Here is a 12,741-nt window from a genome sequence, read left to right on the forward strand (position 1 = left end):
TGAGATCAAGACTTCCTCCTGGACTCTGAAATAGCCGTAGACTATGAAAATACATGATCATAAAATGTGATAGCCTGAAGTTGCTGTATTTCTCAAAGATGGACACGATCTCATGATTGACTGCAAAATATTTTAAGTTTTATAAATACCTGTTTTCATATCAGAGACACCACCTACAACAGATTTAGAAATTTGCTGCCTGTAGTCACAATAGTGCTTATATATTGTATGATTCTTAAATCTGCAAATTTAAGGTAGGTAAGCCCCTGCTCCCATTCACTTTTAATGGGATTTGGCTTGTTAAGTTACTCTTCAGAAATGCACTCTAAGAGGGGAGAACTTGTCAGCATTTCATTAGGTTTAATGATGCTGCATTATGGAATATTGACATAGTTTACTTATTTACGCATACATTTATCATGTGCATATACTGTGTTTTTGCAGTATTTCTGATTTCTAGGAAAATTGCTTGCTTTTGCTTTGACTTTTCTTCTGCGTTATGTCCAGTTCTGCTTATTTATCATAGTTCTAGGCATGCCATGATCTAGATATGACAGAGAACATGGAATATTTTTAATAAATTTGAAGAAACCTCCTGGTAAGATTATCTGGTAATTTAAAACCTAGTCTTTGGATGACTCGTCAGCAAAACCTCCTTTGATGGAAGCGGTGCTTTGGCTCTCAGAGAGTTAACAGACCATGTTGCAGACTTGTGTTATTCACCAATTAAATACCTTCTCTCTTTGAACACAGTTAATAGATTTCCTTCTGAAATTCAAGCCTGCTATTGCTTACATTCTCTCTAAAATCTATTGCTTTTAATTTATTTCTGAGGAGAAAGAAATTTCCTTTCATTACTGCTAAATCAAAGCATTTTAAAATTATATACTGAACATGTGTATTCTTGGTTTTTTTACTTTGGATTCCACGCTGGTCTTGGTTTAAAACTAGTCATTAATTGTTCTGGAGGTAAGCTTGAGATTTCTGCCTTTTGCAGAAGATGTATGTTTTCAGATATAATGTGTACACAAGGTGAGCTGTATGCTTGGCTGTATTTCTCTCAGTGCCTTTGACCTATGGATGAATATTTGATCCCATGTGTGTGAAAAGTCAGAATGCTGACTTCCTTTTTTTGTGTTCTTTAGTAGAAACACCATACTGCCTTCCCTTTAAGTCAGAGCAGAATGTGGTTCAAATTGTTGCTTAGTAGAGAGCACTATGCCCAGACTGTGGTTTTGTGTACACAAATTAATTCAGTATTAAGATATACCATAATATCTCAGGCTATGCCTGAGAAGGAGGCTTTGTGAAGTGTTTTGTATTGTTTTATAACAACACCCCTCCCCTCACATTATGGAATACTTGCATATTTTGGGCATAGTCTTTTCAGGTGAGCATTTCTGTATAGGGAATGAGTTTTCATACACCTCAACCCTTACAGTACTCTTCAGTGGTTATTCTTCTATTTGTAATTCCTAACACTCTCCCTGCCTGACAGATGCATCATCAGTGGTAAAAAATACAGTTGCATGAACTTCTCTCTTACACTTGTATTCTTCATGAGGCAAGGCCTGTCCATCTTTTTTTGTCTGTAAAGTAACACCAGGAATCTGTGGGTTATTTAGAACATCAGTATAAATTTCTCATCTGAAAGATATAAATATTTGGTGAGGTTTTTCCCCCTGTTTATTACTGTTGAACACTAATCCGCTAATGCATGCTTGTTAGTTGCCATGTTTTTTTTTGTGGCTAGAATTCATAAAATATTTAGCTCTACCAAAGTTGTGTAATTTTTTAAAGAAAACCAAAACAAACCTACCAACCAAGAAAACAAATGGGCATTTGCATCAGTGGTATCAAGCTAAGGATTTATAGGGGAGTAAAAGACTTGAAATATTTTAACACTTAAAACATGGCATGTAGGGACTTCTCTTGCATATATTACATGTTACTTCAAAAGTAAGCTCTCAAGAAAAGAGGATTTGGCTCTAAACTGTTAAAATCTGACATCCACCAGAAAAGTGGTGAACAATTCTTAGATACTGGTTGCCAAACTGAGGATTTTACTACCTTCTAACTAGTTTCACTGTCAAGCAATGTGGGACTTGCTGTAGACCAAAATGAGCTTTTTCTCCTTATGACACAAGTGGTGTGACATTTTTCAGTGATTTTTATTTTAATATTTTTAGCATCGGGTCCTCTTGTGCCTTCTTGCCAAAAGAAGCTCAAGGCACGTGTACCTGGCAGATTGACTGGGGTGACTCTTATTATACACTCTTCTGCAGCAGAATGATTGAGATGGGCATAGTTAATGTGAAATTTCATCTAGAGATGACTGCTGCTACTTGATGCTTTTGTCTTTATTTCACATTTTTTTAATCTCTGTTTTGTCTGAATTCTGGACAATTATTTGCTTTGTCTTAACAATGATTATGTGCAAACTATTTCTTAGCTTCCTTATATGGGAGATCACATATGGGTTTTGAATTACATTAGAGTTGGATTCTTAGGACAAAGGTCCTGAGATTGTTTGTAAAGCATCCTGTGTGCTAGAAGGGTTTGTTGGTGCTGGGTGAGGTTTGGCAGGCCTGGTCACTGGCAGCGATGCTGACACTCTCTGGGATGCTGTTCTTTAAGTCACTTGTTTAAAAATAACTCCAGTGTAGAAATCCATGGAGGTACACAGAAGGCATCTAACAATAAAGAACATCATGGATTTAAGAAGATGCTAACATCAGGTAGTCTCTGCAATTATTGTGCTATTATTTTGGTAGTGAATTTTCTTTGTTACAATCAGACTTATGGCAAAGCAGCCATATTCTGGGATAATCAATTGTTTTGGGAACAGTAGGTACAAGTAATGTGCACGCTTCCCTAAATATGAATGAAAACGGGTATTTGGAGTTTATTAGGGTTGTATGCTAAAGTGGTGATATTATTTTTGCTATCTTGTGGGTATGTGCTTTACCTGATGCTTTACCCGATCCTGCAGATGCCACTTGGTGCCCTCAGAGGTCAGCCAGCAGAAGAAACCATAAATTGGATGTTGCTGAGGGCTGAGGCTGTGTGATGCTACTTTTTTTTTTTTAAAAAAAAGTTTTTTTTTTAAAAAACTCACTCCTTAATTTAAAATGCAAAAAAAGGTGACTTGGCAAATCATAGTTAAATGATCTGGATGTACATGTTTATCTTCTGCTTCTCTTGCTAACCAAAATAGATTTTTCTGTCTTGGGGCAGGGAGGAGGGTAGTTAAATAGAAGCTAAACAACAGACGCTGCACTTTGATAGCAGTAGGAACTAAAAATCTTATTGTTGTTATAATAGCTGAGTGTGTAATTAATCATCTCATATTGATTTGCTCTTAATCTAGATGCAGTGCACAAAGGCTGAAAGAACTCTCATGTTATTTAGCTGCTCCATCTAATCAGGGAGAGGATGTGAATAAGACACAGCAGTGCATTAGTAACCTGTGGGCTTAGGAGAGTCTTCTGTGGTGGACCTTCGTCCACAGATCCAGAGAAAAGTAGTAATAATGAGACTTAATCTAAATGAGCTTGGTGTTTACAATCCATATCCCAGAGGGCATATAAACATCTCAAATATTGATACAGGATCAGTAGAGAGCAGGGATTGATTAGTGGTCAAGGGAGCAGGATGTCCTAATTGTCTCTGGTGGTGCTGATTAATTTTACCTGGGAAATGTGGGGAAATGAGCCTTAAAATAGATTAAGGGTAGAAAGGGGAGCTTGGCAGTTTAAAAAGGAAGAAAATCCTTTTCTGTCACTCCAGCCTTTGTGAATTATTGTTGCTGTTAAGCAATATATATCTAGAGAAAAAATCTATCTATATCTTTGTTTCTATATAAATAAATATATGTAACTTGTTCTTTGGACCTTTTGTTTCTGTGGCCTATTTCCTAATTTGACTTTTTTTGGTGTTCAGAAATCTGCCTTTCTGTCCTTTCCACTTGAGATGATATTTATAGCAAACTTTTAATCAACATCCTGTTTGCATACAGCATCGTGTTGCTGACCTTTTCTCCTCTGTTTCTGCATGCTGCCAACCTGCATTTCTAGAGGTCTCTTTTGTAAGAAGCTGGGGATGTTTTGCTTGCATGGTTGGAGGTGTGAGGAGATTCAGACAATTTTCTAGCCTGAGAAGTTTCTAGCCAAAGCCACTGTAGCCAAGTACAGCTATGTTCTGATCAACATCAATGTATCTCTAGAGCAGAAGCACTAGTTGTCATCACAGCAGTGGAGAATTTAGCCCTGACTATAATCTTGGTTTCCTTAAGGAAAGTTCTCATTTGATCTTTTCAAACTACACCTGGTACTAAAAATTCAAACTTTTAATAACAGCATAAAGGGACGGAGCACCAACCAATTACTGTTTTGAAAATACAGAATTCTGTCAAGTTGCTTCTTATGACAGGTTTTATCTATTGACTGTTTCATGGGAAGATCAATAGTGTTCAGGCTGCAAATTCTTCAGCTGAGGCAATGCAGGCTACAACATCTCATTTTTAGGAAGATGTTAACAGCCTTCTGGCTTAGTGTAGAAGGTGGTGTCATTCACTTAGTCTCTGTGGAAAGACCTAAAATCAGACAGCCAAATCATTCTTTGCTTTGTATTCATTAATGTTTTGATTTAAAGTTTGTGCTGTTGAAAGAAACCTTTAGGGGATATCTTGATGTGTGTTTGCTCTCTCACTACCATTAAATCTACCTACCTTTATCTTCTTGATTTGAGCTGGAAAAAAGTGGATTGATAGAATGAGAGATTTACTTTAATTGTCATTCAAAGAGCCAGGTGTTAGGATCATGCTAGGCAGAGTAAGAAAATATCCCTGTCACAGAGATATGATGTAGCTTTTAAAATTGTCGAGCCATTCCCTTTCTAGCTCTTGGGCGTTTAGTTGTCTTCCCATCTCCTCACCTCTGTTGCCCCTTTTGGACCAGATGTGCCATGAGTGTGTGTAGAAAGCTGCCTCTCTGCTCCCGTGAGCAGGTAGCCTGTATCTGTAACTGTCTTTTTCCTTTGTTATGTGAAAACCATGTGCAGTTCATCACAAGAGCCCATCTATTGCTATATAAAATTATGCTTAGATGAGTGTGTGTAAAAGAGCTAGCTGCACTGATATCCTCCTCAGACTTGCAGAATCATGGGCAAGGATAAAACTGCAGAGAACCTGACTTGGGAGATTGCAGACATGCTGTTTCTATCATCTATTCTCTGCCATGAGTTGTGGAAAGGCTGCAATCCCCTCTCAGGGGAGCTCGGTTAAGGTGATACTGGTGGTGACGACAGCTTGAGGTGGAAGATGTAGAACTGCAGCTCAGGACGAATGACCACGGCTGCCATGACTCACTGAGGTCTTCACGGATGTTGTCTGTATGTCCAAATGCTGTGAGATACTGGGTGGGTCCATTGAGCTCATGGGCTGCTTCCTGGAACGGGCAACAAATGGCTAGTGAGAAGAATAAGAAAAGGGGTGAGCATGCAGCGAGACTTTGCCTGGATAACTGCCTCGGCCTCAGTAACTGGGGGCTCATAGACTTCTTGAGCCGTGTTTGCCATCTTTGTATTTAGTAGACCTCCATGGGTGCTTTTTTGGGTGTATTTTCATATGAAGATACATACTACATTGAAATTCTAAACACAGGGATGAATTATATTCCGCCTGGAGATGCTTTTAATTTTCTCTGAACTTTTCCTGTTGTGCAGTGGTTCACAGACATCACAGCCATATGATTAGCCAAGGCAGCTCTCACTTCATGTTGGTCTAATTATCTGTTCATTAGAATCTTAAGTCTTGAGCTGGAAGTATGTAGGGTGTCTTTGTTTAAAGGGCAGTCTCCTAATGCAAATATTAAAAGAGAGCTTTCTGGCTTGCCCGAGTCAAACTGACAAGGTAATAATAGCCTTTGTGTTAGTCTTGGCTAACAGAGAGCATCAGTATAAAAAGGTTTTAAGGGACTCGTGTATCAATCAAATCATAGAACATAATATGCATTTGTGTGTTTTGCTTGTTTTAACACTTAAACTCCCACTAAGAAATATTTTCTGAATGCAAAGGGCATGGGAGTAAAAATGGAGCTCTCCTCCTCTAAATATACCGTTACATCCACTTGAGGTTTCAGGTTAGTCTTAGATGGCCTCTAGTTAATAGACTGCCATAATACAAAATTGCATTTTCAATAGCTGTAGTCTTGTTCAAGAAACTCTTCTTAAGTTTATAGGTAACATCAAAGAGCAATGAGTCGGATGGCTTAAAAACTGGTGTGCTGTGACTATGTGTGGGGGAGTTGTGAAGATGGCTAATTGTTGGAGAGGGCATGTTTTATTTCCCAGCTTTGCCAGCAGAGGATTACATGTTATGCAATTGCTGCAATTTAATTATAGTGTAGCAGAGGTTTTGATATCTGCCTTTAAATTATCCCAAGGGCATCTAGGAGGAATGGCTTACTTTGAATAAATCTTAATAAACATATGACTTTATGCTGCTGGCTTATTTTGTTCTGTGAGTGCCATTTGTTCCTATTAACTATATCATAGAAGTCAATACAGCTATTCCTGGAAGCATGGCAATATCACATGAGTAAGAATTTATAGGATGGGCTCAGTATGTCATTACAACAATTGTCAGTTTCTCTCTTTTATTTATGGAAGAGCGATGCATATGAATGTACTTTTATCTGGAAAGTTTTAGGCAATTCTAATAAAAGGAGATATGCATGAATTATCAGTACATGATGTTCTATTCACTAGAGGGAGAGTCATTTTAAAAAGCCGGCTAAGTGAGGCATGGTTGCTAAGTAAGGCGAGGGTTTTATTAGACCAACTGACGTAATGGAAAAAAAGCAGGCAAGATTTTGGGCATACAAAGACCTCCTTTGGATGTGAAACAAACGGCAGACTTTGTGCTTAGAATGGCTTGGGAACAATTGCTCTGAACTTAAGCAAAATATGTGAAATGGTGAGGTAATGTGAGAGGAAGGGGTAGCTGGGACATATGGGAAGGATTGCTAAGTAATGGAGATGACATGGGAATGTGGAGGAAAGGTGGTTTCTGGAAGAATTTGAGGTAATCTGAAACTACGCTGCTACTGTCTTCTGTCTTGCTTATGGTGTTGGCAGCTGCAACTAGGGCAGACTCAAGGAATGGAAAATAGGAGCAACACAGAAAATGGACTCTGTGGTGGAGGAGGAAGAACATGGAGCAACATGGGCAGGATGTCCACTGAAAGTGTGGCATAGGATGATGGAGATGAACAGTTCCTCCAAAGACTGGGATAGATAGGTATTCTAGTTCAGGAAACTAATTTCTGTCAAGATGAAGTTTTCTAGTACAAATTTACTCTTTACTCTTTTTCCCATGGTGAGGTAAGACAACCAGGGCAGACAGTTGTGGACTTTCTTTCATAACTTCCTTTATGTAGGCTACTACATGGGGGGTGGTTGGTTTGTTTTTAAATCTGGTTGCTTTCTCTACTGGAATGTCCTTGTTGGACAAAGGTCCTCTTTACCCTGAGGTGAATAGTCCCAAGTATTCCCCTCATCTGGGGAGCTGCAGTGCCTTTGGGAGACCTGGCTGGATTTCCCATTCTGGAAGATGGAGAGTCTTCTGCACAGTACTGGGAATATTGTGAAGTGGCTTTGATCTAGGCAGGCAGGGTTTCTTCCCAGTATTTAGCTCGCTGGTAAAAATTATCACACTTACAGTATTTTCCTGTTCTGTACAGGCTTAATTTAATGATGTTTGTAAACTACCTGAAGACCTGCAGATGAAAGATGTACTTTTTTATTAGAAAGGCTACCTTGCGTGGTGCTCAGACAGTAAAGTACTTTGGGCCTCTGAGATGCAAAAGCACCATAAATTTTGAATGAGATATTAACAATATCCAGTGTAACTGATGGTGACTTTAACTACCAGGCAGCTGTTGGGCTAGAACAGTCCTCTATCTTATTAATGCAAAAGCCCCTCCTGTTTTCTAGCACAAGCTCACATTCATACCTCTGTCGATTGACAGAGGAAAAGAGTGTGTCAGTGTGTTACTCTTTGTTATTACTCTCTAGCCTGAAAAGGAGTCTCAAAGTGAAATCTGGGGAAGGACTTGTCTGTTAGCCAGTGTGACACAACTGCTGAATGTTGTTTGCCACTTACCAGAGTGGGTATACAAGGTGCTTGGTTCCCCCCTGTGTTTTAGTCATTGAGGCTTAAATTTACAAAGCCTCACTAGCTAGAGCAGGCTGTCTTGGGGAATTGATGATTTAATTATTATGTTAACAATCTGTAAACTACTCAGACAATCACTGAATTAATTTCATTTTTGATACAGTAGGCTCCTGCCTTAAGACACCAAAAAAAATCCCATGTTCTGTGGCTTTAGTTAGACCTTGCGTGTTTTATGCTGTTATTTTCTGGCATGCAGCACTTCCTAACTTACACTAGGGCAAAGGAATTGGAATAAGGCTGGCAGAATCTCTGCAAAACCATCAACACTTGCCCTTTCTTTTGACCCTCCATACCTCCTGAAATTCTGCTATTTTTGTAACTAGTGCTAGGTAGCAGGATGAAGATTACATATCATCCTACAAAGCAATGCTTTTATTTTGGTCTTGTTATTTTAGGAATAATCAGCAGAGAACAAGGATACTTCCTCTTACAGATTTCATGTGCTTCCCTGAGGGGACTGATAGCAAAGGGAGGCTCTTAAAGAATATACATCTTCCACAGCAGTAGTTTAGATAAATCTTATCTGCCCTTGAATCAATAGTAAAGCTTCCATTGGACTTGTGTGGAGCCTGAATTTCGTTGTACGTTTGTGTACTGTTTTGAGGCAGGCGCTGTGTTTTCATTGTGTATATATTGAGGCTGCTATTCAGTAGCTTTGAGCTGTGGAGATCAGTGCCCATAGTTAAGTCTTTGATTCCCACCCTGGCATGTCAACTGAAATAGGGGCTGTTGCATGTACAGGACCCAGCGGGGGCGCTTCCAGCGGGCTCAGTGTCCACAGAACCTCTCGGGCTCCCTCACCTGTCATTTGCTCCTCAGCTTGGGAGGCTTTGTCAGGCAATGCCTTGTCTGAAGGGGTTACCGTAGACTGGTGTTATCGAGAAACAGCAAAGAGTGTCTGCCGAGGCGTCAGTCAAATCCTGCTCCAACACTTTAGCTCTCATTTTCTGGGAACAGCATACAATTGTGTCTTGCCAGCTGGGCCATTCATGTAAAAAAGTTGCCATCGAGAATGTGTTCGTGCTAGTGACTTATGTGACCAACACAGTAATGAAATTGTGGCTCCATTAATGTCTGTGGACTCTTTGCTGTTCTGAAATGGTTGGATCACAATTTGTCAGGTGTTTATGGATACTGTATTTTTTGCAAGAGAGCTGTCTGATCAGTTCAAGTTGAGAAAAGTCATAGAAATACAGTATTTTTACATAGCAATATAAAATCTGCTTCAAACTTATTAACTATTATACATAGCATCAATTTATTTGTATTTCTCTAGACTTCTAAATTTTGTGCTAGAAATAATAAAGTATATCTTTTTCTTTCCCTCAAGGCCAAATGTCTGTCCAGTGTTTGAGCTGGCGCTGGTAGGGCACCAACAGCCATGTGTTCAAGCCTTCAGCCGTATGGTCAAGATGTGGAAACAAGGTTGCACAAGGAGGAGGTGGTGTATGGGCTATGAGAGAAGGTAATACACTATCGTTATAAATGGATTCTGTTATTAAACTTAGTGCAAATTCTTTATAACTTTTTGTGTGTGTGAGAGAAGTTGTAAACTATTTAATCTGAAATATGTGTGAATTAGTTATGGATATAGTTAGTGTTCTGCTGAGGCTTTAAGTCTGTTATTAGTGAACAGGAAATATGGCTTTTTTCTGTGCTTTGGGTGGGTCACGAACTTCTTGGCTGGGTTTAGATCGCAATTTTATATTATCAGAAAATGCTCCTGTCTCATCCTTTTTCAGGTGAAATCCAGCTGTCAAGTCATCTACTTTGAAAAATTGAACTTCTTTCTATTTCTGTCATATGCTTAGAACTGATGGGAGATCTCACTCCCCCAGCAGCTAAAACCAAAATTGATTGCAAAACAAAATTACTCACCTCTGACTAGCCTGAATACAAATTCATCAGAAAATATGTGGACATAGTATATTAGAGCTATTGGATGTTATCAGGATGTGTTTTGCTATATTTGCTTCATTTTTAACAAGAATTACTGATAGGGGCTGAAAAAGTGTATAGTAAATATGACTGGTTTTACTGATGGGATATGAATAAGTGGAATGGAAGTTGTGATTGTTCTCTTAAACTTATTCTCTTCAAAGGTCTGGGTACTACACAGTTTACAAGCAGGTGTACAGAATGGAGCATCAGACTGTCTATAAGTGCTGCCCTGGATGGGTCCAACATGACAATGAACCTGGCTGTTTGCACTGTAAGTTGATGACAAAACTGTGACAAACCAACCGAGATGACATCCTTAGGCCTTAATTTCCTACTGATGCTTGCTTCTAGAAAGATGGATTTTGTTTCTTCCTATTTATACCTGGGATCTCCAGTTATAAAGAGATAATCTATTGATGGGGAAAGAAACTTTTTTAAAAATACAAAAGCTGTCATATGTAAAAGTACCAAGTATCTAATTTTAATCTAAACAGTGGCAACTGAATTTCTGATTATAGTTGTTGCAGCATTTTTGTGCCAGCCTGGCTTTGACAGGCCAACCAAATTTATTGCTGTTACCCAAATTATGCAAAGAAATCTGCTGTAAGGCACTTGTTTCTTGGACGTAGCACTCATTGCACAGTCTGACTGGTTTTGGCTTTTTCTCTGCTGCTGTTGCCATTGAAGCAATTGTGTTTCTACCCTATGGTTCTCCATTTGATGAGAAGCTGTTCCTATCAGTAATTTCTAATCATGATTGGATGTTTTCCTAAAAGATGGAATTTAAATTATAAGGAATTTAAATTTAATTTAAATTATAAACATTTTAGTCACTGTTAACAAGTAGAAGACAGCAATCTACTCAGTGTTTATTTTTCTTACTGTTTTGTCAGTAATTGTATTTTCTGTATGAAAGTTAACATCTGTTCCTATGTATTTTTCTTAATCTTCATACCAACTCGAGGGCTGCATTCAGAGAGCTTGCTTTTATGATTGTCTCTTTGTATTTAAAAAACAAAAACAAGCCTGAGAGGTATTCCTGTTAGTTTCAGCCTGAAACTATGTATTTAGGGTGCACCTGCTTAGCTGTAAGAAGTCAAAGATATGTTTACAATCTGCATTTTAATCTCTGGTGTAAAGGAATTTAATGTATTTGAACACCAGTGACAATATAAGATTATTTTCTTTCTGAAAGAGCAGTGCAGACTTCCTTTGAATCCTTTAAGACACCAAAATGGTTGAATTAGTCTTTTATATTTGGTACTCTTTGCAAGTTTGGCTCAAGTATGTAGAATTTAATTTATTGTAAATAAATAATGTTCTGTGTTGGAGGAAGGGAAGTGTAATTCCCTTGGACATATGTAACATCTTTTAATACACCAGTGTTTCTTAACTATTGCTGCATTATTCTCTAGCAGTTCATCTCTTTCTGGATTCAGACAGTGCTTTGAGTCCTAAGAAACTGTCTTTTGCCTCTGAAGCATGTTTAGACTAAACTGCATTATCTTCATAAAAGTTAAACTTATTCATATCAACATGGTAGTTATACCCATGATAATAAGTTCTGTTGCAGTCTAGCCTTTCCACTTAAATAAAAAGCTGGTTTTCTTCTTATTTGAAAGTTCCTGTTACAGCAGGAATATGGCAGGAAGAGGCAGTTCTGGAGGATCCTTGGCACAAAACCAACAAAACCCCTTGTTACATTCTGTTTGTGTGTACTAGTGCTGTGCTCTGCTGGCACTTGCTTCAATGGAGGGAAATGTCCTGAAGCAGAATCCCAGATGTGCCAGTGTCCTGCAGGATTTCAGGGTCCTCGCTGCCAGTATGGTGAGTCAAACATAAATTCTTAAATGCATCTGGTGTTTGGGTAAAATGCATGTTTAACAATATTTGTTAAAACATGAATATTTTATTAACGTTGATTTTAAATTATAGTTGCCTTTGTTCTCTAACTGGTTATTTGGTGGTTCTCTTATTTTCCAGAATTTGCCTTTTTTGCTATTGAATTTTAACAAAGCAAGATGAAAATTTAATTTGGTTGATATCGGATGAGTTTCTGTAATGGATAACACCACTGAATATCAGTAGTGGTGTCCAGTGGAAAATCTTTCTATTGTTTCTCAAATTGCATGTTCTTGTGGCGTTCTTACTGAATTTCTCATCATTGCTTTTACCCTTGTGAGAGAAAATTCAGAGTCAAACCAGGTTGGGCAATAGGTAAAGAATGTAGCAAACAAACCAAATGGGATTTCTTTTGGTGCATCTGGAAGTTGGAAGGCTGGTTTTACAGATCACTACCAAATATGTCCTAGTATTCCTGAAATAATTTATGTACCTATCTTTCATTTAAGTAACTGTATTCTGGCATGTTATAGATTAAATTCTATGTGACTTAGACTATCACTCATTCTCAACGGGAACCTTTTTCTCTCATGTGCTGGTTCACAATCTGATAAACCCACAATGGGCTGTCTTGTAATTTATGTGAAATAAGACCATCACATACTGTGTAAAGCTCTCAAACTATAGAACTGCATCCATTTGGCTTCTTAAGGAGGGGGGCG

At 38.4% G+C, this 12,741-nt stretch overlaps 1 protein-coding gene across 1 annotated transcript in view; it reads left to right on the forward strand.

Moving 5' to 3' along the window:
• LOC141947218 (uncharacterized) overlaps window positions 1–12,741 on the forward strand; it is a 200,788-nt gene that overhangs the window by 4,565 nt on the left and 183,482 nt on the right. Inside the window, exons 2-4 of the mRNA XM_074878162.1 lie at window positions 9,567–9,701; window positions 10,339–10,448; window positions 11,900–12,004. Coding sequence (XP_074734263.1) covers window positions 9,567–9,701; window positions 10,339–10,448; window positions 11,900–12,004 — 350 coding nt within the window. The remainder of the gene's footprint in view (window positions 1–9,566; window positions 9,702–10,338; window positions 10,449–11,899; window positions 12,005–12,741) is intronic.

This window comes from Strix uralensis, chromosome 9 (genome assembly GCF_047716275.1).
Source record: "Strix uralensis isolate ZFMK-TIS-50842 chromosome 9, bStrUra1, whole genome shotgun sequence".
Lineage (NCBI taxonomy): Eukaryota > Metazoa > Chordata > Aves > Strigiformes > Strigidae > Strix > Strix uralensis.